Genomic DNA, 26,664 nt, shown 5'->3' with positions numbered 1-26,664 from the left:
AGGGAACAACAAAGATTGGCCAGGAGGTTTGAGGGAGATTACGTGACTTTTTGCCATTACGCACTCTCCCACATAATTGTTGCTGGGTTTAGAGCACTAGCAGTGACCTGAGGTGAAGAGGAAGAGAGAGGCAAATGGCAGGAAATAGAAATGGAAGACAAAACACCTTCAGAGAGCTGTTCTTGCACTTCCTTTGGCTCAGAGCGATGGCAAGGCCCAGGCCCTACCTTGTTAAATAATACATTGAAATAAAACTGCTGTAAGATCAGGAAAGCGTTTCTGCCTCTGGGTGCCCCTGTAGAGGCATACCATGAAACCTGCACAACAATCAGATGCTGAAAAGGCCTAGAAAGTGTTTGTGCTCAGGTACATACAGATGATTCATTTGTGTGTGCTAAAGCAAGTCTCTAGCTCATGGTGATACCTTAGGTTTTAACTTTAATATTTTTCAGATCCTGTACTGTTTAGTATGTAACTCTGAAACTTCATAGAGCCTGTTAGCTACTGTTTCCTCATTCTGGTTAGACATAACAAACCCTCTCTAGGTTTGCACTCCAAGGACACCTTGTTGTCCCAGGCCCTGAAATATGTGAACTAAAGCCTCTGAACGGGGGGCAAACTTGGGGTAATTACTTCATTGCCTGAAATTGTAATTGGAGAATTAACCCTGATATGCAAATATACCAAACTTATAAAAGTGTGAAAAACCTGTGACCCAGGGTCCATCTTGGGTGTAGCCTCTTGACTGCCCAAGGTGTACCTTTGAGGGCCCTTCAATAAATACCTGCTTTTATGCTCTTAATCTTGTCTAGCCTCTGTTTTCAGGTAGCCACCTGATGTTTCAGGATGCCATCAAGGCATCAATGGCAGCAGCTCTAGGCTCAGGTTGGAGAACTCAGACCTGGAGAACTTAATTATTTGTTCTTAAGGAGTTTGGGGGAAGGGTGGGAGTATAAGGGGAGATTAACTCAACACGTCAGTAGCTGTCTGATGTGGCAGTCCTCCCATTGCTGATTTGTTTGGCTTTAGCTGGCTGAAGAAGAGGATTTCCCTCCAGCAGTCCTATTGAGCAGAGAAACCAGGAACTCTTGTCTTTAAGCTGCAACACTACATTTGTGTGTTGGGAAGGAATTTCAACTGTACCCATGTACATGTCCATCCTCAGCTCACAGAGGCCACTGTACATATAACATGAGGCCATATAGCTCAGCGGAATGTTCTTAGATTTTATATCCACATCAAAGTTGTGGGGAAGAAGTGTCCATTTTAGGCCCAATTGTCAGTGATGGTGGCAAAGGCATTTGCACCCTATAATCTAGATTTAATGCAGGTTCACAGAGCTGTTACTACAGGAAATTGCTTGAAATCAAAGCCTTATGCTCTGCTTCAGCTTTTATTCAGCCAACACTGCCAGTAAAGTCACTAGGAAGTCTGTGTGAACAAGAACTGAAGATTTTGCCACTAAAACACATGAGCAATATATCCACATACAATATGCAAGTCTGGTTTCCTTCACAGGCAGCAGGGTTACTTGCTATTTGGTCCCAGCCCAGCTGCTGCAGTCAGCTCAAGGACTGATAAATTAGGTAGGCAAAGCTATTTTTATGAAGATATGTAATGCATCATGATAATAAAGCACAGTGTACAGCAAGAAAAGTGAGCTGGTTGTCATAAATAAGTAGGAGATGCTTCATTATCCTGTGCACACAGCTACACATTTGAGATACAACCACATCTGCCAAGACCTTACACTGATAAAACAATAGCCATTTGTTCACTGGCAGACAAAACCCACAGAAATACAGCACTCCTGGGATTTTTACATTTATTTGGGAGTCATAGGGGTTTGAGAGCACAGAGAGCAAGCTCTCCTTTCATCCCAGGTTTGGTGTCCTTCACTGATTTCTGGGTCACAGGGAACTGGTTAAGCTGGTAACAATAAGCCCCATGTGGACTGAAGACAGCTTTAGCAAAGGTGCTGTAAGAAGCACAATTCTGCAGATTGTGTTTCTAAATCTCACCATTGGCCATACTCTCTCCTGCCCTACAAACCAGGCAAACTACCTTCCATCCACCAGGAAAGAGGGGAGTGCACCAAGTGCAACGTGCCCCATGTGCCATCCAGCTTGGGTTGCCATCCATGCTTGCCCTGGGATTCTGCATCTGCACAGGGACTTCAGATCAAGCTCTAGTAACTTCACAGCTCACATTTCCAGAACAGCTGCATGCTGTGATAGAAAAAATATTCCTGTCTATCCACTTAAATGTCTTGTCTTCTAATTTCATTACAGATCCCTTTGGCCTCCTGCTAACAAATGGTTTATGCAGTGTTACTGGGGAAAAAATAAAGTGAATTAGAAGCAAACCTCATTAGTCAGACACTCCAGCTACCACCTCCCTGGAAAGCCAGCCATTCAGAGCACCTCTATTTCTCACGCTTAGCCCCAGAGAAGACCTAAGAACTATTTCTTGCTAGCAAGGGGTTTACCAGAGCCCTCCTCAAGGTCTGGGACAGCTTACCTTCCAAATGTCTTGCCAATAGCAGATGGCCGGGCCTCATAGTAGTACTGCTTGTATTCATCCATCCACACCTCTGCTGTGCGCTTGGTGTTCCTGCATGGGGATGAGCAGATGCTGTGCTGAGGAGATGCTTTGTTGCAGAACCTGCCCTCCCAGCAAGCAGGCACTGGGTGGGCAGACCCAAGGCCTGTCTGCCAGGAGGGAGTGGGGGACAGTCCCAAACACAAAACAGAGTGGGCAGTATGGATGGATAGAGATTGAATGTGTTAAGTCTACAAAGCCTTGCAAGAATACTTCAGTTCAGAAGTTACAAATTTAACAGCCACAGTTTACCATGACTTTTTCACACATATTTCCTCTGCAGAGACACCGGGCTTGATTGTCACCATCACATGCATTACAGTATGCCTTTTCCCAGATTAGAATAATGTCATGGGATAATTCAGCTTGGAAAGCACCTCTCTCTAACCTCTAATCTCCTGCCCAAAGCAGACTAGCTTCAGATTAGGTCATGTTGTTCAGGGTCTTGACTGGTTGAGTTTTGAAATCTCCAACGATGGAGATTTCACCATCTCTCTGGGGCCCTGCAGCAGTGCTTAATCACTTTCATTGTCAAGCACTTTGTCTCATCTCTTTTCTCTTTTCATCTGTCCTGCAGTAGAAGTTGTCCTCAGGGCTCATCTCAGAGCATGTACAGCTCAGAGACACCAGAGATGTCCAAGGACTGCTGATACCCAGGCATATGTCACAGGGCAGCATCTGTGAATGGCCAGGGTGTCTCCTGGCCGTACTGCTCCTCCCCCACCCCCGCCACCAGAGACTGAGGAGGAATAAGAAACACCAATACAAACACCAGAGAAGGGAACAGGTTTTGTTCACACAAAACAGCAACTCATCCTTCCCTTGAGAACAGATGCTCAGCCACAAGCTGTTCTCTGTCTCCAGGCAAAAGCACAACAAAGAATTCAGACTTATTTAGACGTGCCCAACACAAAGGTGGCCCGGCTGCTGCCCGGAACTACCCAACACCTACTTGATGTAAGTCAGCGCATTGCCCTCAGGAAAGTCATAAGGATGGCGCTTCCTGAACACGTGTCCCACTCGACTGCAGGGAACGATCTCCAAGCTGCCACCACACATCCACACTCGGAAAGAGAGCTCTGGAAGAGATCCCAAGAGTCATACAGCTGCAACAGCTCCAAGAAGAGCAACTTCCTTGCCCCTCTGCTCTAGGTGTATTGCCTGCAACAGCAAAATCAGGGAAAGCAATGCCATGGTGATAGCGGAGACACTGTCCTCCCTTTGTTAAAATGAAGGCAACCATTGTGGCTCAGGGACTTCTAAGCCTTCTCCAGTCCTGCTCCTCTTTGGTCTCATTTCAGTGAGACACCTTTGCATTTGACCAGGTCCTCAAGGTTGGTCAGGATGTCAGGTCCTCAGGATGGCATTTGGCAACAGACTGAGACCACTCCCACACACACACACACCCCCACCCCGTGTTTTGGACTTCTGTTACTCTCATCCCGGCACGTAGATGGAATTAAAAAGGAAGAATTTACTGTGTAAAGCAAATTATGTGAGGAAGACAGGGAGTTTAGAAGACAAGGGGAAAGAAGAGAACAAGATGAGGGCATAGGGAGTCAATGTCTAGATCTAGGTCCTCTCCCTCATACCTCTATGTTATCCACCCTACAATAGCTCCTTCTCCTCATTTTGGTTGGCTCTATTACTAATGAAAAAAAAGAGGATGACTGTGTTACAGTTGCCTCTGCTGGGGGTACTGCTCAGAGCAGATACCAGTCTAATATAGCATGACTATGAAAATACAGACAGAATCCTGCTACTTGAAGAAATCCACCCTATCCTGAAGCTAGATTCAACATTTTGTTAAAGGATTAGAAGAGCATGGAGCTTTGATGTGCAGGCACTTATTTGCATCACAGAAGGTATGTGACCTTGCTCAAGCTTATGGGTCTGTCCTCACAAGTTTAATCACTGCCATACCGGAGGGGTTTCCCACTTCCAATTCATGTGGTGATGAGAAGAGAAGGAAAAAGGAAAATGAAAATTATCTGGGTGGTTTGGTAGTCCTTACCAAAAGGGCTTCAGATTGTACAGACTGATTACTTCAAAAACTTTACTCAGTTGGGATCTCCCTCCGGTAATGCCTGATTCATGTGGCTCTGATGCTTATAAATTAAAAAGAAATTATGTATCCAGATCTAATGGATGTGTGAAACCATGTATACACTCTAACATCTTCCCAACCTTCATCTTTCTCCACAGTTTTCCTCTCTGCATACTGAGCAGTAGTTCAAACAGTGAGTTGCAGGGTGGAGGGAGACGGTGTGTTTAATCCAGCTTCTAAGTAAAAAAACCCCATTTGATTACACTATATTTTGTCTTATTTCTCACGAGCTCTTTTCTCTCATGACTCTTATCCAGAGCTAATTATTTTCAGATTCTTTCTAACAGGGAGTTCCAGATTTGAAGAGAGGAAGGGTTTTAGAAACAAACAAATAAAAAAAACCCCAAGATGTAAGTTTCTGTCTGCTGATGTGTCCAGCTGATATTTGCTCTCCTGGAATGAGCTTCTGACTCACTTTGGCCTACAACAAAAACAAAACTCTCAGTCTGGCATGCGTAACTTAAAAGTGATGTCCATTTCCCAAGAGAGGATTCCTCACACCATCTTAGAACCACTCTCTCATCTCATCTACAAATGATGACCTAATCCAAACAGTCCCTTTCCACTCAAAATTGTAATATTTAGTAAAAATAATGTTTCAGAACATTATCAATATTTTTCCTTGATCAGAGAACCCAGTTTCAATTAAGTATGCTAAACTTTTTTTTTAAGAGGGTAAATTAACCACTCTGAATTCTTCAAGGAAAATGAATACTTTTTGTTGTCAAATCCAGGTTGGTTTCTATCCTTCAGCTTTCAACAGCAACAGACTTGATGGTGGATGAGGGACAAGTGACAGGAGACACTGAATTTGAAGAAAAACTTCATAACAAGGCAAAACTGGCAAGCCCCGTACCTGTGGCTCAGTCGCACACGGCCTGGCCCAGCCACTGCCAGGCTTTACACGAGCTATTTCAAGGAGAATGAAGCAAATTCTGTGGAGCAATTCATGGTTTTCATCAGCTCTACCTGGAAGATCGGCTGTGAGCATGCAAATAATTTACTGCTACTTATGGTAAAGAGCTCTCTCTACTTAGTGTCATGCTACTGACATATGGACCAAACCACAACACTGGGCTCCCAGGTGGGCAGAAGCAGACAGACAAAAGCCCAAAGAAATATTCTCCATCTTTGGGATTTACAGCTTTTACACAGCTGCAGCTCAGAGGATGGCAGAATGGCCAAGTAGCTGGCTTTGCAGCTGGAGCAGGGCTAGTGACAGCAAGGAGCTGAGTTGGTGCTGCAGAGGAGTCTGAGGGACATAGGGGAGGGGATCTTTGTGCCTGAGCAAAGGCTTCCTGTTACTTCTGCCACAGTGCTTAGCTGATGCTACTAACACTGCTGACATTCCAATGCCAGTACCATTTAATTTCTCTTTTTAATATAACAAATACCATAAAGCTGAAGCAAGACCTGGGAAAACAGAGAACACTTGTTATAAGATATTTTGCTTTTAAAATGTGGTACCTCGAGAGTCTATTATCAGCCCAAAATATTATTTCCTGGTTTCAGAGAGCATTTCAGAAAGAGGCAGCTCTCCCAGCTGTGTTCAGAGAAACAAGTTTCCTCTTCCTGATCATTTAATTCTTTCTAATAGATACTCCAGGTGCTAGGAAACAGCATACAAATTCTTCTTTAAAGGGTTTTATTTACAAATCTGTGACATTTATGGAAGCTGTAGAAACAGAATTTTTTTTTCTGGCAGTGTTAGCTACAGAGAAATCTACTTAAGTTGCCTACAAAAAGTAAGGCTTTTATCTCTTCAGCTCCACCTGCACCATTTCTAAATGAATGTCCTGAATACTTGAGGTCTCTGTGAACCTCTCTTTAACACTCTTCTTGCTTTTGTCATTAATACCTGGTGACATTGCAGCATCCCTTCACACAGGGCAGAGAGAGATGCCTGGAATATCTGTGCCACCATTAAGTGCAAGGAGATGGGTTTAAGCACCGTGCCCCATAACAGCACATGAGTGGACAGACTACACTGGGCCTCTGAATTCCTCAGATGTTTGTGATGCCCTAGCCTGCTTCCAAATGTTTGCTTTCTCAATCTATTTGTAACCAACTTCCATTTACGAAGAGGCTGGGTTTATTAGGAAGAGTATCTCTCTGACCTGTCAAGCTGGGAAAGCAATTCAGACTTAATTGCAAGACAAACAGGTACAAGAGGAGGCCGTAGGAGTGGCTGCCCACTTCAGAGCTGGGGCACCACAGACTGTCATGTGAAGAACTGGAGGAATATTCTTCATAAACAAGCAACAATTTAAATATCAGGAGGTTCCTCTTTCTTTCTTGTACTGTGGAAGCTCCTGCATATAGCACATATGCCTGTAGGAGAGTGTAGCCCTGATCACACAAAGTCTCCATTTACTTCATGCTGACAGCAATACAGCTCTGACCACCTTGGGGATTACCTGAACATGTCCCTAACCTTACACTGACATGAACATCAGATTTCTCACAAAAAGAGTTCTGGTAAGCGATGAAGACTGGGAAGTGCTTCTGCATTAGTGTGCCATTCCCTTGAAGCATCCTAAACTTACCAAAATTTTCTCCTCCCCAGATGTCCATTTGAGTATCATATTTTCCCAGGTGATTAAACCAGGACTTGTCAATCACAAAGATGCCTCCTGCTATGACAGGGGTTCTGGAAGAGAAAACAGAAATCCAGGCAAAATAACCACATATATATGTAGCACCACAAACCTAATTTTAAAGGGCAGGCAATTTGTCCAGGCCTCACAAATCATACCTCACTTAAAAGAGAAAAATAGTAGCGCTGGAATGTGAGCCTGCAGCAGGTTTCTGAGATGCCCCTCACTAGATCATCCTCATGCCTTTGTTAGAGGGTCTTACAAGCACTACAAGAGTAATGCTGTGTCTTTTGCATTGACACAAATATGCACAGTGTGAAGGAATGACGGACACTGTTTGATGACTGTGTTCACCAATTAGACATGGTGTGACAGGCTGCTGCTCTGCTGTTAGCAAGCTGGTTGCTTCTGGAGTGCAAAACAGAGGCTCACAAATTACACAGAGGAATTAAATGATACTTTCACATTACAAACAGGGAGCCGTCTGCCTATACAGACAAGCATGGTGACTTTTCCTAGCAGGATTTGTTACATTCTACATGTCTCAGAGCCATGTACCCTGCAGTGAGGCTGGCAACACCTGCACCAGCCAAGAGAATTTCTTTTGTCTGTGGACATGCAGATTTAATAGGTGAGAGTAATTCTATGCCCATGTTACTAGGTAAGATTCAGTTCTCTGATCTGCTTTACACATGCTGGATGACTGTTTATCTGCTTAATTCCTTAAGTTTTCATCTGAAAGATGGAGGTGATTAAAAAACCCCAAAGCGATTTCTGAGGCATGCAGAGTGTTGAGTTAGGAAGAACACAACAGCAAACAGAGAGAAGCAGAGGTGGCTTGCAGAGGTGGTGTGCATGATAGTACATAATCGCTATTCTCACAATATTCAGAGAGCAGTACTCTCACACTTAGGGTATAGGCTTCAATGTACTCAGGAAATGACATGAAGAGTTCGTCATAATCAAGTGAATGCTGTGGCATTTTGTCCTCAGCAAGGCAGTCCCTGTACCCTCCTTGCCACACTGGTGAAGGCCTAGTAAAGGCATTTGGAGGGCTGTACCCTGTCCATCAGAGTGTACCTTATAGACTGAGTTGGGTCTGTTCTGGACATCTTCTGCTCTATAGGAATCTGTTCCCACTTAAAGTGAAGGCTCCAGTCAAACCCTGAAAAGAAAAGACATGCCAAATTGGTTTTCTTATTGTAAAAACAGTACTACTAGCTTCAGTGATAGTCTCCACCTTTATATCACAGGCTCTCCCTCTGTTCCTTCCCCAACCTCCCTCACAGTCTACCCAAAATGGCAATAGTCTATCCTAATGCAGACCTCACCAGCTTCTGTCTTGGCACTACTATTCTTAGCATTACAGTTCTCTCCTCAATTTCACTCCACACCTTCAGGAGAGTGTTGTCAGTCTGAGACATAATAGTAATCCAGCCAGTTCGTCTTACCAAAGGCAAACCCTGTCTGCCAAAGTTATGAGGCTTTAATAAAGGACTTTGTGGGATGTGATATATTCTGGGAACGAAGGCCTGCAGATCATTGGAAATACCATGTCTTTGAAGACTTATAGATGGTCTGTGGTGGACAGCAGAGCATAGTGCAGTCACTAAATTTATACCATTGTTACGGGTAGCCAAAGAACAGGTAGCCTTTGGCTGGCAAGCAGTGCAGCAGTGAGCCCCAGCCATAAAAGATGTAGAAGGGCACCAGGAAGTGGGGTGAACACAGGAACAGCTGCAGGGGGTTCAGCTGAGAGGAAAGAGGTGTAAATGCTTTTCAGAAGATGCCACGAGATAGCCTGGCAATCAAAGCAGCAACTGGAGTGCCAGTCAGACTCCAGTGTACATGTCACATAGTGAGGACATGGTGAGATAGTTAATCAACTAAATCCTGAAACTGCTTAATGTTATGATAGTGATTCAAGTTCAAGAGGAAAATAGTAGTTGATTTTTGTTCTAACTCTTCAAAAGATCTGACTTTGCAAGTTTCAGAGAAAAAGGGACAGATAATCTGTCAGGAAAGATCATCACACTCTTTTCTCGGAAAGCTGGAGAGAATACAACTTAGTTTTCATGCACCATCCCTCAGGTCTAACTTACATAAGCCATTCATTATACCCACCTCCCCTCAAATCTGCTGATGCTGCCAAGTAAGCAAAATTATCCAGGCTGATAACATCAATGATTGGACTCACCACTCGGGTATAATCCTGAGGGAGAGAAAGGGGGAAAAAATAGGAGTCAGGCTTTTCTTGAATGTCTGGCAAAGCTGCCAGAGATCAGGAAACACAAAGTTGTACATGTAAATCTTTGTCTGGTTTCTCCAATATGGTTCTGGTATGTGTGCAAAGGATCTATGGCCACTACATCCAAACATGGAGGTGGTGGGTACTAGTCAGCTGCACTCCATGGATGTGGGGAATGGAGTTGGACTCCAACACCTAGGAATGCTGCTAAGGAACAGCTCTTTATTTCCTGCCCAAGTCACAGGGCATGAATCACTGTCCCAAGAGTTAATTGCTTGCTTTTGATATCTATTGACAGCACACTTTCTGCTCAACCATCCTTGAATTAACTCATTACCATCAGCCCAGAAATTATCAAACCCCTAATAAAGCATCTTCCTAAGAAGTACTATGAACCAAGACCCCACATTTAAGAGTCATAGTGCAAACATCATATCTTTATATGTGTATATGACACATTGTATACGTTATAATATCAAGATATTGTGAGTACCTTATTGCCATTAAGGCATATAGATAGTTACAGTTTTCCTTTGCAATCCTTAAATTAAGTAGAAGTTGAACAATTTTTCAACATCATGAGACAGGGCATTAAAGACAGTGTTGTGACAGCTGACATCTAAGATGAAGCTGAGATGGCAATACCAGAAACAGCACCTTGTTATTGGACAGCTGCCAGCGTCTGTGCCTTTCCTATCAAACCTTCATTTTGTGCCTTGCAATAGTTCCTGATGACGTACCACACTTGGCTAGGATGGGACATCCTTGCTAAGAGTTAACATTCATGTTTTTTCCCATCTGAGCTGTGATGGTTGCCCAATGAGAGTGTGTCTGCCCAGCTTGAGAGCCAAGCACCCACCTGGCAGCCTGGTGTGCCAGCCACTACTCCAACCAGTCAGTGCCAGGACTGGCTAGGGCAAGACTGAAATCTGAAATAGGATGCACATCAGAAATGTAGGAAGTAGGTCAGAAATAGGTTGACTTGAAATCTGCTCACTAAAAAACTGGTACCCAGTACCCAGGCTTTTGCAATTTAGATCCTTCCCTAAAGAAATGAGTGAGGTTCTTTCTGCTTAGGGAACCCTATGCTGGCACTGCAGCTTGGCTTAAAGACCAGTAAGTAAAGTAAATATCTATGGGCTTCTGAGACAGAGAATTTATTGGACAGGAATAAAATGCAGAAGCTTTTAATTCACCAATTCTGAAGTTTCACCTTCTCCCGCTCCTTCACATTAAGCTAATCAGACATGCTTACAAAGCATCATGAAAGCCTCCACCCCTTCTCCTGAGGTCCATTACTTCATGGGATCCTCCTTTCAGAGGGAAACAATCACAGCCACTTGCAAGCATGGCTTCTCCCATCGCCTCTCCCCTGCCTTTTCTTACAGCAGAGCTGTATGGTCTCCCCCTCCAGCTCTACAGCGCAGTCAGGGTGACAGCTGCTAATATTTCTGCCTCATTTTCACTCTTCATGCCTTACATCAATCTTTTGCCAAGTGAACCATCAAAGGGACATCCCTGCACTCACAGGTAGCTTCTCTGTGTTAGGAAGCTGCCTGCATGCAGGTGATGTATGTTGGTAGCTCAGTGGGAACATTAATGGAAGGAAAATTTTGGCACTGACAAGGCAGAGGGGAGGGTCCAGCAGCAAGGGAGATGGAAACCATGGAAAAGTTGCACAATGTATGCTGCCCAAGGGGCTGTCCTACGTACAGGTGAACAGCACTAGGAAGCACAATGCCTGCAGGAGAAAAGAGGTACAAATTGGTGGTTCCAGCATTCAGCATTGCATCCCATCACTCTGCACCTCCTGCCTTGTCACACTGGCAGAACACAGAATCCCATCAGGGATCTCCTGCCCATCTAACTCAGGCTGTACCTTCCTCTGTAACAGCCTGCCTGAAGAGTACCTTGGTAGGCTTTGTTCTCACCAGTACTGCTGATGGCATGTGAGGGCAGAGGATCCACCAGCACAGACAGGCCAGCTCCATCCATCCCAGAGAGGGACATGGTGCTCACCTCTTTCACTCTCTGAAGCATTGGCTGCAGCCACTCGTTGTTGACTTCACAGTGACTGTCCAAGAAGGTGAGGATGTCAGCAGTTGCCATTTCAGCTCCTCGCACCCGAGAGCGAATCAGCCCTACAAGGAGAAAAGGACAGCAAAGGAGCCGGAGGGTTAGGAAGGCAAACAGTGGAGCCTCCTTCAGAAAAAATTCTTTGTGTGGCCATTAGAGGGGAAGAGCAGGTGATTCTCCTATATCACATTGTCGGGGTCCTTCCCCCCTGCCATGTAGCCCTGGCAGAGGGGCCCTGGGACAGACACGGGGTTTCCCTGCCCCTGCTCAGCCTCGTTCCCCATCGGTTGTTTTGTGTTCCCCTGTGTGGGCAGGGACCCTCGGGTCCCGTGATTGAGCAGTTCCTCGGCAGAGCCCCGGCCCTGCGGCTGGAGAAATAAACATCTCTGAAACATCTACCAAGAATAGGTCCATATCTATTTCTTTTCCACGGGACTCCTTGTTTGATATGCGTGTTACAGAATCCCCACTGTAGCATCACATCTCCATCAGAAGCAGAGAGCAGCTTTGGCAGGGCATACCCTGGGGACAGTCAGATGAACCCTCCCACCACACAATGAATGACCTCTCCTGTCACTTCCGTCCATGACACAGAACTTTCACCTGGCTCCTTGTTCTTCCCTTCCAGTCCTTCTCACAGATACCTCGCTGCTGCCTGCTCGCTCTCTCTCCCACTGAGCACCCTGCTGCCTCTGTCACCAATTCCCCATGGCCAAATCCTACTCTCTGCTTTTTGCCTTCTTTACTGGGTGATCTGCTTTATTCCCATTTGTCCTTTCTTCTGCCCTGCAGAGATATCACCCTGGTTCTCAGATGACTCCTTACTTTCTTACAGACCATCCCACTATGTGGGATGCTCTTTGTGAACTGAACAGTGATTCCTGTCTCTCCTTCTACATCCTCATTCCAAACCTGCTGTGCACTGACAGCTTTAGAAATAAGCCAGCACATGTGAGTCAAACTAAAGAGCAGCTGGGAAAGTCAGTGTCATTTATATATGTAGGAGATATATGAGAAAAAACTTTCCTTAATTGTACCTCTTTATGACAGATATATGATTGTTTTTCCTTCTCCCACGTCTCCTACATGGCTTGTTATCTTGCACTTGAAAGTGCCAGAGTTAGTTTGAGTTTAAAAGGACAAGACTTACATCTGCATCTTTATTTATAAAAATCTTAAAATGTGGTCTTTGTTCCAGCCAGGGCCTCTGGACACCACTCCTCATTACTTAAGTACTAAATGAGACTGCTGAAGCCTGAGAGTTGATAAGCTGTGTTCTTCCTCCATAGAGCTTCCAAATGCTTATACTGAAAAAACAAACTGTAACTATAAGAAACAATGTGTAAGCATCTGGCAGGCAACCAGGGTCATGTAGAAAAATAGGCAAAGTCTTTGTACTTAGAACGCTTTCCACACTCACCTTCTCGACGGGTGTTTCGTAGACACTTGACCTTTGGGATCTTGGTAAGGAGCTGGCAGTCCTCAGCTTGGGGAAGGAAAAAAGACATTTGGCACACATGCATGAATTATTTGGCTTCAACAGAGAGCCCCAAATAACTGTCCTCCTGCTTCTGCACGGGAGGGGAAATTCTGCTTTCATTTAACATCACATTAATCAGCCTGATGGCCTTAATCCTGTTGTCTATAGAGTACACAGAAGAGCACTGCCTGGTTGCTGTCCTCCTCAGGCAGCTGAGCCCATGTTTCCCAATCCTCTGAGCAGCCAGGCCTCCATCTCCCCTGCTCAGCATTTCACAAGAACAATGGGGCATGTGCTGGCAGCGTGGCTCTGGGCACTAATGAAATGGAGGGAACACAGGCAACCAAGACTGCAAATCACCAAAGTGCCAAGGAAAAGGGAGTTCTGTAACATAAAGTGATCTTATCCACTCTCTTTGCCTTCAGTGGCTCATCTGGGCATTTCCTGCCATTTGTTCTCAGGGCAGTTTCCGCTTGATTTTATTTAATAAAGGCCACTGGGATGTGACCCGCTTCCTTGGAGACACCATCACATTGACACATGGATGCCTGACCAACAGCTTTGCTGGCAGCTTGCCAGAAACTCCTGGCATCCCTCATTTACATTACCTTGGGAAGATGAGGGAGAGGAACAGTTACCTGCTCCAGCCAGGTACCAATGAGCACTGAGTCTTTAGTTCTGTGTCATCCTCTCTCTACTCCTGCCCTAGCAGAGGTCATAGCAATAGCAATTTCTAACTTGGTCTTTTTTCTTGCTCCATCAAATTCACTCCAGTTTCCATTCTTATCCCATATTCCTTTTCATGTCTCATGTCCCCTCTTTCCTGCTGTCATCTTCCCACAGACTGAGCACTCTGGGGAGAAAGCAAAGGCCCTTAGCCACAGTGCACCTCTTAGCACGTTCCTGTAAAGCATTTCCATTCTCAAGGATATGTGCAATCTGAAATACTGCTCTTAAGTCATCACTTTGGCAGGTGCCACATCATCCAAGGGAAGTGGCAGATGCTCTGAATTACAGAGCATCAAGATTTTGCTGGAACTCTGCTAAAAGGGAAGGCAATGCTCTTATCTTGGCCAAGTCCCAGCTTCAGGTATGAGAATCCTTATTAAGTCATTCACTCTGCAGGAGTGGAGTACCTCACTCTGCCTGTAGCTACTTGCCAGAGATGACAGACTCTCGGTATATTTGGAGAAACTGAGGCAGGTATTAAAGCAAAGTGTCAGACCTCAAATATGTGCTGAAGTGCCCCCATGAAAGTGTCTCAGGGAAGTGGCTATATCCACAAATATCCAGCTGCCAGTGAAAAAATAAGAGCTGTGATACGATAGAACCTTTAAAAAATGTTTCTATTTACTGAGGAGCCTAAATGGGAGTCTCTGGTTGAACCCTGTGCAGAACAGGTACCAGAAATCCATCACTGTTGGTCTGGAAAACTTTGCCCATTGAGAACTGAATTTTTAGAATGTGTTGTTGGCAGTGCTCAGAACACTGAACTTAAACAGCTGAGCACAGCTCAGTACTTATTAAAATCACACTGAAAGGCCCTCAGAAACTTAAGTCCCTTACCTCAGCACCCACCTTTAAAAACGTTTTTTGGTGGCCAAAGCTACATAAGTATTTAGCTGCAAAATCAAAATAGCATTGCTTCCTTACCTCAGCAGGCCAAGGTGGGCATTCGCAGCTATCTGTAAAGTGTTCTGAAGGAGTAATTATCAATTATTATAAAAGGTACATAACTAGATTGTCCTTGAATCTAGAACACATCATGGGAGAAGCAAGAAGTCTTCTATCCCCACCACCTCACAACTACTACACAACAGCCAGGAGCAAGAGCAACTGTTCAGATGGAAAGACTCCAGAGCCTCCAGTCTGCAGGTCTGGTGGAACTCATGCAGTAGACACTCCATCCCTGTACCAAGCTGCAGAAGAAGGTATGGTGCTGTCCAAAGCAGTAACTCTTCCACAGCTTCCCACAGGGACACCTGGGATCCCAGGCACAGGGAGGCAGACAGCCAGTCTCACCTCGGCTTGGCTGCAGGACCCCAGGTAGAAATTTTCTGCAGGCTCCACTGCATCCTCTTCTTGTCTCCTGGTCTGTAATTACCTGCTCATGTACACCATTGCTACATATATATCTGTGCTAAACTGCTCACCAAATGGTGCATAATGAAACTTGACAGAGATCTCTGGCAACCTAGCAAAAACTGCCACGCTGACAGAAAAGGAAGACCCAATGGAAAGAAAAAAAGAAGCTCTGGCCTCTGCCATGCATGGACATTAAACATAGAAGGACTTACTTTTTTTTCTTTTTCTCCTGCATACAGACAAGAGGGAATCTGTGAGGGAGGGAGACTCAAGAGAGCAAACAAAAAGTGGGAAAACAGGTGGGAAGAAGTAAGTGTAAAGGAAATAGGTCCAAACTTACGATCTGAGCTGAAGTCATCTACCAAAATGATCTCCTGGATGAGACTGGGAGGGGTACGGTTCAGAACACTGCAGGGACCCAGGAAAGAAAAAGACACTTTGTGAGCTGCCATAATAACAACAATGTTAGGACTGATAGAAATCTGCTGTGCTATGCATTACAGCAGGAATACCAAGCTCCAGTAAAGTGGAAGTGGTGACCTTGCCCTTGTAACAGTGTTCATTGGCAGGAGCCAAACTGCAAGTGAGACTATCCCAGAGAGCTGTGACATCTCAGCCAGACCTTACAAGGACCCACAGCCAGGAGCTGACTGTGAGACTTGCCTGGGGCAGCTAGCAAAGGATGCTGCAGCATGCTCTCTGCCTCTAAACAGAGGCAAAATGGAGAGCACCACCTGCCCCGAGGCAGCCCAATGGCCATTCCCATCTGCCAGGCTCTAGGCAAAACTCATCACTGCTGGAGAGCAGAAAGTGCTGCCACTTTCCCCACCAAGGAGCTCTATCTCAATGCAACAGGTGAGACCTGCTCAGACTTCCTCACCAATTCACTTCTTTGGAAGGAAGTATTGCCAATATTCAGGATTTGGATTTTTTTCCCCCCTCTTTTGCTGTTACCTGTCTGTCTTTCAAACCAGCACCACACCTGCTGAAAGCACCCCCTCTCCTCAGGCTGGTTGCACCATTCCATGGAATACCCTTGGGATAGCAGTGAGGTTGCATCTGCAGGACACACACAAGGAGAGCCCTCCTCAGAGCTCAAAGCATTCTGGTACCCTGGAGTCTGAGCAGTTTGGTTCCGACCTTTTATCAGTCTCATGCATTTAAAATGCTTGAACTCATTTTCCATGAACTTCTTCAAGTCTTTCTCTTGGCTTTACTACCATCACACATCATATTTCCCCTTCAAGCCTCCTCCAAAGCCTCTGTGCACACACCAGTCCTCATTAACTTCAACAAGGTTGTTCAGTGACACTTAGGCAGTCCAATGAAGAGGGCAGCTATGCAAATTTTAATACTAAAAACAGAGGCAAATACTGTCCTCCTAGTTCTAACAACTTGTCTCATTTCAGTGGCACCTGCTCTTTTGAGCAATACTGGAGAAAAATTTCTGGATTTTTTTCTCTTTTGGATTTTTTTGTTGTTGTTTTATATAGCAAATAGACAACAAGAATAGTCCCATACTCCCATCCATGAAGGTGTAGAGAAACAAATTATCATCTTGTTAAATGACATTACTGATGGCTTTGCATACTGAGCTGAAGTCGGAAGAGCTTTCTGCTTTCTCACACAGCAAAATTCGGACTGTTCTGCTGCTCAGTAACACATCCCACTCTGTTTCAGATTCACATTGCTTTATATGCTTCTGATAGTGTTTGTATTTTGAGCTTACATGTCCCTAGATGACTGAGCTTGCATTTTCCATAGCTGAATCTCATTTGCTTCTCTTGGCTCATGTTTCTCTGGATCCTCTAGTATGGTGGGGTGGGAGGTGGGGGGATGTTCCTCTGTCATTCTAAGTGCAGCTTCTCCCAGCACAACCATCATCTGCATATTTTACAGACAAGGTTGCCCTGCACTGAAATTCTTGTCTGTGCAAACACAGTGCAAAACAACCCAGACAGACTGCGGTATTATGGCTGTAAAATGGTATTCTACATCTTCTTCCACTAGCTTGACTATTGGCAATGCTCATATTTTCTCCACAAGTTTCAGGTCTTTCAACTCAACATAACTGGGGAAGAAAACCCATTCTGTTCTCTGTTCTTTACCTGTCCACTGATTCCCCAGTGGAGAGAACACACCCCTTGAGGAGTTCACAGGTCATTGTACAGTGTCCTGTTCTTCTCTCAGCTCTGCAGTTAACTTGCTGTGGCTCCTTGGGAAAGGTACTTAATCTTCTTTGCACTTTGTCTTCCCTGTCTTTTTAACAAGGAGCACAGTAATCCTAATATTTCCCTTCACTGAGGTGCAGAGACTGCCATGACAATCACTTTTAGACACAAAAATGTGTGATTAGAATTCCAAAATCCAAATGACAATTGCCTGTTACAGCAGAAACATGGACTCTGGTTCCCCCTTAATCTCATGGATTCCCTACCTACTTTGCCTTTTCTCACAGCTTCCTTCTTCTTTCTGTATCAGAATCCTTACTCTCTTGCATGACATGACAGCAGCACTGCCAATGAGTTTCTCTCCTCCGTCCATCCCCCCCTCAGTTCACCAATAATTTTGTTTATTCTGGATATTAGCAGAAGGGTGTATCTTTTCCCTTTGCCCTAAAATAATATCCTTTTTTGCCATTATTTAAATTGTCATTGTAATGAGATACTACACCAAAAGCTCTAGCATTACAACAGCATCCTCTTAATCAGAATTTTAACAGGCTCTCTGCATAGGCACTGAACCACTGACAGCTGTTCAAATCCATTGACTTAGAGCCTGACAATTCACCTTTACATTTGCACCAAAACCAAACAGTCCCTGCAATAGTGACTGAAATCAGAAAGAGAAAGAGAGCGACCAAACAACAAAGCAGTGGACATTTTCTTCTGCAAGAATGATCACAGCAGCAAAGTGATGGTATGGCTTAATGATTAATCATGCATAGACATCAATCACACAAAATGCCTTTTGAGTGACAGTTGTTTCTGAAGGAGACCAGGATGCCAAGCAAGTGACTGATTCAAGAGTGACAGCTATGTCCTAGCAAGGAAAAGAGATCAAAGCAGGCAAGCAACTCTTGAGTGACACACATCTCCTGCAGGACTGAGGATGCCAGCAACAAGCCATTTGAACTGGCATGTTCATGGGTTTTGCCTGATAGCCCATTTCCCTTTTTTTTTTCCCTATTTCCCTTCTTAGTCTCTTGCTGGATATTTTTAACCAGTTGTCTCCCTCTACACTGGAAACATATGGCTGGAGCCTACACTAGAAGGCAGGCATGCAGCCCATGCTGCCTCTGAAGGCCAGGAGGGACAAGCAACAGGGCACTTGAGCGAATATGTTATTCCTCCTCACGGTCACTCCTCTATTTCCTCCTCTCCCTCATACACAAACATACACATACATCCTCAAGGAGCAACAACAGCACATTGTTGTTTCCACCCAACAGCAGAGATCCCAGAGACAGCAGGAAGAAGTAGACAACTGCTGAGCTGCCAGAGGCATTAAAGTCCATGTGTTCACACATGCATGTGGGGTTAGCAAGAAGGGTATGCAGATCAGAATCTGGCCCCTACAGCTGCCGTGTTTAGATCATCCTGCAATAAGCCTGTGATGCAGGAGTATCATCCTTGGCTCACTTCCCAAGGTCTTTTGGTACCAGCATTGCTACTTTGTTGAGTTACCTTGCAGTAAGCCAGTATCTGGCTCAGGGGAGCACATTTGGGCTCCCTCTGGGTTTAAGATCAGTTAAATCCCGGTACCCTTTTCATGTATTTCATTTTAGAATTTCCCAAAGTCTTATGCCTGGTTTTTGACTGCCCAAATTCAGACACTCAAAACCACACCTGCAAAGGTTTACATATGAAAACTTCAACTGGTAATACATTTTCTATTCACCTCAAAAGATTCAGCTTTTCAGACATAGAAAATTTTGCTTTTAGTGCTGCTCATTGCCATCAGTTTTCCTCTTTCACACCCATTTCTCTTACAGCATCCCCACAGTGTAATTATGATAACTGAACTTGGGAAAAGGCCCCTAATAACAGTAGAATCATATTTAGCTTTGACCAAATGCATCTCAAATGGTTCATTCTAATTATCTAAATAATCATGCTCTACCTGGTTTAAGAAAGCTCTTACAGATACAAAAATAATTACAAGCTGCAAGCCTGACTAGTCAGCAGGTAAGCAGGCAATGCAATTTTATGCTTCCTGTTGCTTAATATCACTGTGGTCCTCTGCAGACTCACAGCCAGGTCATAAACCCAACAGAACAGAACAGTTATGTCCCTTTGATACTTGACTTATCCCAAAGTGCCAGGGATGCAAAGTAATTACGTAGTGCTGGTGCACTGACTGTGTATGTGACTTGCGCAACAATTACACTCAGAGCAGTAATTCAGCCTGGCACATTCAGACGAGTTTTGCTGAAAGACGGGACTCTCAGGTTACAGAAATCCCTCTATAACATCAGTGTCAACCTGTAAGTCAGATTTATGCCTATGCCTCTTCTAGCAGTGCAGCCGTGACCTGAGCCTTTACCTCCGTGTATGGTTGTCAAACCTTCAGTGCTCAAAAGACAAGGCTACTAGCAATGCTTGGTTGTGTGGCACTGCAAGTACTGTAGAGTCCAAGAAGAACTCAGCCTTCGGGATCTCTCATGAGACAGGGATATATTAGTGACACTTCTGATGTGATTTAAGGAAGGAATAAATCCATCACCTGCACTGGCTGTAAACCATCTGGCAATGAAAACCCCAGCTGTAGCCAGAGGTCTGGGAGGAAATTCCATCCACTGCACCATTCACAGCAGAATGCAGCCAGCTCCTCACAGCAGCACTCCTCCAGTGGCAGCAGGATGGCAGGGACCAATCTGAACAGATGGGTCGCTCATTTTTCAAGGTCTTTGTTGGGGGCTCTTGTTGCAGGAGACCACATCTGAGAGACTGGTAATATCACATCTTAAGTGCTGTGTCCAGTTCTGGGCTTTCCAGGACAAGAAAAAGTGGGACATGTTGAAACAGGTCCAGTGAAGGACCACTAAGATAATTAAGGGACTGGAGCATCAGATGGATGAGGTGAGGTGGAGAGAGCTGGGATTATTTAGCCTTGAGAAGAAAATGCCCAGAGAGTTTGCTGAGTCGTCATCCTTGGAGATACTAAAAACTCACCAGGCACAGCCCTGAGCAGCCTATTTCAGCTGACCTGGCTTTGAGAAAGCCTGGCCTGTTCAGCCATCAGTGACACTCATTAGTACACATCACTTCCATGGGATCTGGATATCCATTTCTCTCTCTATGTAATACTCTGCTCTGAATATCATCTTCTCTTCATTTAACTATCATGGCATCTGGCTACTTGATTGGCTACCTTGAAATTTTCTTAAGGATCCTACTACCATGGTTTCTCAGCGCCTGTTTACTGTCTGACCTATGACTGAAAAGGCAGAAATCTCCTCCAGCTGCCCTAGCTGATTCCAAACAAGTCTGCTCATTTTCTGAGCAGTGACTCTGTAGAGTTGTATTGTATGATTCAAATGAAAAGGAAATTATAGAAATAAAAAGACAAAATGTGTTAATGCAATATATACAGGTCTCTGAAAACACAATAGCATCAAACTTGGCAGGCAGAAACCCAGCCTTCTAGACATGCCATTCACATAGCACATTTCTTTAAGTCCACAGGGCCTGTCAAGGGAAGAAGTGGCAATGATGAATAATGCATTCCTGTTAGTGATACCATCAGCTCAACCTTCTACACAGACAATTCACTCTTCCTTCAGCCTCAACAGGCTGTTCCTGGGCCTGCTTGCAGGCTTCAGAGACCCTTTGAGAAATTACTTAGTAAGTCAGAGAAGTCAGAGGGCATTTTTTTTTTCTGTAGAAACTAAAAGGAAAAGAGCCTCCCTGGGTTCTGTGGGGGTGATGGAAGAGGGAGGTGAAGGAGCAGCTGGAACATCACTTTGTGGTACAGATGACTACAAGCTTCCATCTATTTGGGGATGCTGACAGGCCCTATGCCACCTATTTACTTAGTTCGATTTGGCCCCTACAGATACTCAGATAGGAGGAGACACTGGTACAAGATAGCAAGTGTCCTGCAGGCTCAGCAGGGGCTATGTGCAAAGCTGGTGGCCCATCAGGTCCAGCAGCTGTTTACCAGCAAGGGACTCTGAGCAAGGGCTTGCTCTCCACCAGAGTTGTTCACCACTTCGTGCTTGAGAGACTTGCAAGCTGTGCTCCTGCCCTCACTGAGCCAGCCTCAGCTCCTGTAACACGTGCCCTAGCAGGGAGCTGGCTGCTTATTTCCATGTGTGGAACACAGTCCCTCCCAAGTCTCCATCCCTCAAGTTGCACCTGGCAACACACAGTGTTCTCTTTGGTCCCCCCTCACTCTTCCAAACCAAGCTCACACAGAGTGTTCTCACCTGTGGATGCAGGTCCAGCTGCCCTTTCTTGCTGCTCATGACTCCCCCAGTTGGAGCCATACAGTGGCTAACTACAGATATGCTGTGCATTTGAAAATATGCCCACAATGCCAATCCAAGCCCCTGGCCTGTCCTAGTGGGCCAGCTCGAGAGTAGAATGCAATCACTTGGGGAACTGCAGCTACCCTGCTTGTCTAGCTGCTGGAAAATGCCTAATTTCCACCAGAGCACTTCCAGACTCCACCACCTAGGTGTGGCACCCCAGCTGAACTCACCTCTTTACCGTGCGGAGCAGGGTAGATCGCGCCTCGTTGTGGAAGGTGATGATGAGACTGGTGGCTGGCAAGTCAGTGTCATAGCGTACAGAAGTGCACCTGCAGCACAGGAGAGCAGAAGTGTAATCCAAACATTACCCAGCAGTAGCCACTGCAGCAGTGTACCTGGAATTTCTAACAAGAGAGCAATATCCTAAAATCAGAATCGGCACAGTTGAGCTGCAGCAAGGGAGGCCTCAGCAGCCCCTGCACCAAGGCTGGCAGAGCTTAAAACCAACTGTGCCTATTGAAAGGCAACTTTTGGAGGCTGTGATACCTAAACTCACAAAGCTGCATGCTAAGGAGGCCATATGGGTTTTATAGTGAGCTAAGTTTCAACATCATGGACTCTAGTCCCTGGATTTTCCTGTGATTCACATAAAATCTTGTTTATTTATGCACAGGACATACACGTGCTAAGGATGCATGGAGCTGATATACCCAGGCATTGCTGTATAAAGCACTTCAAATTCTTTGGACACTCGACAGAAAGGAAAACACTCGCTAGTGCTGTGATCTCCACTGGGGAGTTGCTGAGGCTCAACACTATTAGCCCCCCTGGCAATGAAGAGCAATCCCTTCTATCTTCTCATCTGACTTTGTAATGTTAGGTACATACATACATTCTCACACTCAGAACCAAGGATTATCTTGCACCAGGCTGCTTCTCCCTGTGGAGAACAAAGTTTCTGTGAGGGGAACAACTCACAGATGTGAATCCTGAATCCAGTTCTGGCAGATGCTAAGCATGGCACATTTGGGCTGACCTGCTCCTCCAAAGTGTCTGCCTTCTTAACTTCCAGACAGTGTCAAACTGCAGTCAGTCTGCTCTAATTCCCTGTCTGATGAAGAACCCACACCTACCTTTAATAACTCAAGGCTTTGCATAGACTGAATTTCCATCCTGAGAGGGAATACAATTCGCTTCTTAGACCCACTACTTGTATTTCCACATTTACTTACTATTCTTTCATGGCTGTTGCTAAATTGTTACTGTTTTCATCATCACTTTCAATCCTACTGTTTTATGACTTTTTCCTTGCAATGTTTTATTAAGGGGACAGCAGCTTCATACAGCAATTTTCAAATATACAAAGAAACCTTGATAAAGACTAAAGTGGAAAATATGATAACGGACATGAGACAGACCATATTTATTATTGTTTCAAAATAACTCCATGATGTAATGCATACAAAATGTATTAAGGAATCATGAAGTGGGAAAGCAGAAGAGGCTGGTGTATGTGTTATTTGGGGAAGTTTCCCCAATATTTCAGCATCACTACAGCATCACAAAGAACAAGGACAAGGTTTGTGCTTGAAAGTTGACCCTCCCTTTGGATCAAAGAAACAGCTACATGCTAAGTCAGAAGGAGCCTGTAGGATGTGGAGTCAAGTATGTCCATGCTCTGCTTGGGTGCATGAAGAAAAATTGATATTTTAGTGGCCTACAGACTCCCCCCATTCCTTAAACAGAGAGCCAGGTCCACAACCTAACTTCAGTCAGCTGAAATAGGTCATCATCCTGAGTTGCCATCCCAGCAACTATTCCAATATTGTTATAACATAAGATTCTCAAACACAGATTGCTCATTCCCAAATTGCTCCCCATAAAGGGGAGAAACATGGAAATAGGTTTATTTTGCAGGGAGTCACATATATATTGCTCTTCTGACTGAAGTGCACAGATGAGGCTCTGCACAAAAAACATGCTCTGCATGCCATCACAGATCAAAATAAACAATAATTCACCTTTGAAGTGGGCTGATTTTAGGCCAGAACATGACAGCAGATTAACAGAAAACAGCAATTCTGCATGGCAGGGAGGCTTGTCAGTAACACAGCACATGACACCAGTGCCTCCAGGTCACTAGGAAGCCAATCCCAAATATTATGCTGGAGAACAGGAGCCTAAGACTTGGATCCCACAACCAAGGTCCTGACTGCTTGCCTTCACAAAGCACTCTGATGGCTGTCAGTGCTGGCAGGCTCACAAAGCTCCATGTCTCCTGGCATCCTTTTCACAGTTTCAATCAATTTAGATGCCTGGTTTCCTGCTCCCAGCAGCTGTGAAATGTTGCTTTGCAACCATACCTAGAACTGTAGTTCTAGGTAGAGTCTAGGACTAAAGTAGACCATTGTACACTATCCTATTACTATTAAACCTTCAGTTTTCAAGACCCTCTTTTTATTACAGCATTACCTTTTTGTACTCCAGAAATGACAAAATAGTTACCTGAGCACTATTAGCAATTGAAAGATGATTTTTTTCAGCAGAACAAATTCACCCTCAGTGAAACAAGGACAGAACAATAAGCACTGTGCAAGCCATGAAACACTGTATTTGCACAATAGTTTCATCCCAACCCCAGCAGCCCTCATCCAGTGATGTTCAGGCCGGAAAGAAGCACCAAACCAGCTTCAGACAGCCAGGGCACAGCAGGTGAGAAACACTAGAAAAGAGCAAGGCTGCAACAAAGGTGTGCTTTGTGTGCAGCCAGGACAGAAGGATGCTGAGGGAAGCCATGAGTGTGGGGGCAGTTGGGCAAAAAACAACTGTCCAATGAGCAATCTGAGCTGCAGTGGAGGGGCTGTGCTAAAACAGGATGATGCTTGGATCTGGAAAAAGAGATGTTAGAAAAGTCACAAGCTGGGACTGAATTAGTCAAGGTTCTCTGAACATTTGAGACCTCTCCAGATAAACCATGAAATTCAGAGAAGTAGTGGACCATAGCTGGCAAAGAAAAACCCAAAATATCCTTTGTTGGCATTGCAGACTGACACAGGAGAGCAGTGGATGCCCTGCACCAAGCAGCAGCCCCGGCTCGGAGCAGGGGCTGCAGGGTACCTGTAGTGCCTGGTGTCCCGAATGGGTCGATCGCTGCTGAGTTTGTCACTCTCCAGCTGGTTAAAAGCGTGCTGGCGGTAGGGGTCTTCTCCAGCCTTCAGCACCTTGGAGGACAAGTAAGCCTTCTCGTCAAAACCCCGCCGGCTGCTCTTCTCTCCTTGGGGAGCCCTCGTCATCTAGAGCAGAGACAAGCATCAGAGCGTCAGGGAGAGCAGCTGGCCCATGTTTAGACAGAGGTAGCATGTTCAGACATTGCCACACATCTGGAAGTCACTCACGTATGGGGGAAGGCAGGACAGGCAAGAGCTTGGAAAGGAAAGCAGGAAGTCCTCACAGATAGGGTGTTAAAATTGCCATCTCTGAGCAAAATTGCAGGCTTCACTATCCTTACTGACTGAGCCTGGGGTGAAAGCTGCTGTTCCTGATAGCACAGGCAGAGCCAAATTCCCTTTAGCACTTGTTACACAGAATGTATGAGACTGCAGGCATTTGGAAATTCTTCCAGGCAATGTATGTCTGAGAGCAGTCTGCAGCCAAGGTGGCTGAGACACAGTATTTTGAGGAAAAGCAGTTTCAGCCTTTCGACAGTCACTACTGCATACAAACACAGAGGCAGCTGATTTAACAGGTTCCTTGCTGTGCCTTGCTCAGACTTGCCCAGTCTCACAAATGTCCCTGATACAGTTGAAAGCTGCACATGACTGTCCCCAGTACCCCACAAGAGTTAAAAGACCTGGGCCATCCCTCTCCTCTCCTAACTTTCTTCTAACCTTCCTAGGCCACAGAGTCAGTACAATACCAGCACCTGAAAATCATTCACTAGGGTCATCAGGAGAGAGGACAGGCACAGCTCCTGGCCTGTGCTGAACTCTTAAGTTCATGATTCTGGTTGGAAACAACCTACAAACTCTAAACTATCTGCTTCTAAAGCAATCAAGATTGTTTATACAATAAAAGTAGTTTAAGAAGTTGTCTGTGGTAGCTGTTTGATAGACCAAATCATGAAGAAGACAAAACACTCCCAGCCTTGCAAGGGAGTCCTGGAGCTCCCTAAAACTGCTGCAAGAGGCAGATACTGGCACATACACTTCTCATTCAAAGCACTAGATAATTCACAGATCTTGAGATCATTTTCTGTAAAATAGCTTGGATTCCCTCTAATACCAGGCTTGATCATGTTTCTCCCTCTGCTGAACGGCTCCTTTTAGGAGTTATAGAGGGCAAGAGACCAGAGAATGGCCCCCAGTATCACACAGCATGTTGGCTGAGCCATTCTAGTGGGCTGGGAAAGAATTCAAGAGACCCAACACCACAGCAAATTCTTTAAGCAGGATAGTGCTTAGAAGAACACTCATCTCTGCACCTTTCTCTGACAAGGGCTACCCTGCAGTGCAGACAACCAGTCAGTCAGATAAGATGATGGCAAATGAAATTCAGCATAGAGAAGTGCAAGACAATGAACATTAGAAAAAATAAATTGAACTACTAATGTACATTGATGGATTTCAAATGAACCGTGACCACTCAGGCTACAGATCTGAGCATCCCCGTGGACAGCTCAAATGAAACCTTGCACTCGGTCTGCCGAGATGGGAAATGTAGCAAATTGAGTGCACTGCAAATGGAACAGAGAAAACGGAAACCATCGTGAGCAGCTATATGAAATCAGTGACAGCTCAGCAGCTGTGGCCAGAGCACAAGCTTTGTCAAGCTTGTATCTGGAAGGAAGGTACTGGAGGATGAAGAGAAATTAGAGGTTAGGACTATTCCATTTGGAGAGAAGGTGAATTAAGTAAAAAAAAAATTGAAGGTGGCCCGTAAAATTATGCCTAACACAGCCAAGGGTCAGCCTGATGCTCAGATTTCCCTTTCCCACCA

General features: G+C 45.0%; 1 protein-coding gene across 1 annotated transcript in view; it reads right to left on the bottom strand.

Moving 5' to 3' along the window:
- Positions 1-26,664, bottom strand: part of GALNT16 (polypeptide N-acetylgalactosaminyltransferase 16) — a 73,795-nt gene that overhangs the window by 11,850 nt on the left and 35,281 nt on the right. The window contains exons 2-11 of the mRNA XM_048307131.1: positions 24,787-24,962; positions 21,900-21,998; positions 15,535-15,602; positions 13,050-13,115; positions 11,573-11,694; positions 9,430-9,517; positions 8,386-8,470; positions 7,255-7,358; positions 3,554-3,680; positions 2,521-2,613 (exon numbers count right to left, since the gene is read on the bottom strand). Coding sequence (XP_048163088.1) covers positions 2,521-2,613; positions 3,554-3,680; positions 7,255-7,358; positions 8,386-8,470; positions 9,430-9,517; positions 11,573-11,694; positions 13,050-13,115; positions 15,535-15,602; positions 21,900-21,998; positions 24,787-24,962 — 1,028 coding nt within the window. The remainder of the gene's footprint in view (positions 1-2,520; positions 2,614-3,553; positions 3,681-7,254; positions 7,359-8,385; positions 8,471-9,429; positions 9,518-11,572; positions 11,695-13,049; positions 13,116-15,534; positions 15,603-21,899; positions 21,999-24,786; positions 24,963-26,664) is intronic.

The sequence above is a fragment of the Corvus hawaiiensis genome, chromosome 6, assembly GCF_020740725.1.
Source record: "Corvus hawaiiensis isolate bCorHaw1 chromosome 6, bCorHaw1.pri.cur, whole genome shotgun sequence".
Taxonomy (NCBI): domain Eukaryota; kingdom Metazoa; phylum Chordata; class Aves; order Passeriformes; family Corvidae; genus Corvus; species Corvus hawaiiensis.
Note: the sequence above shows the minus strand (reverse complement) of the source record. Positions and strands in the feature narration are given on the sequence as shown.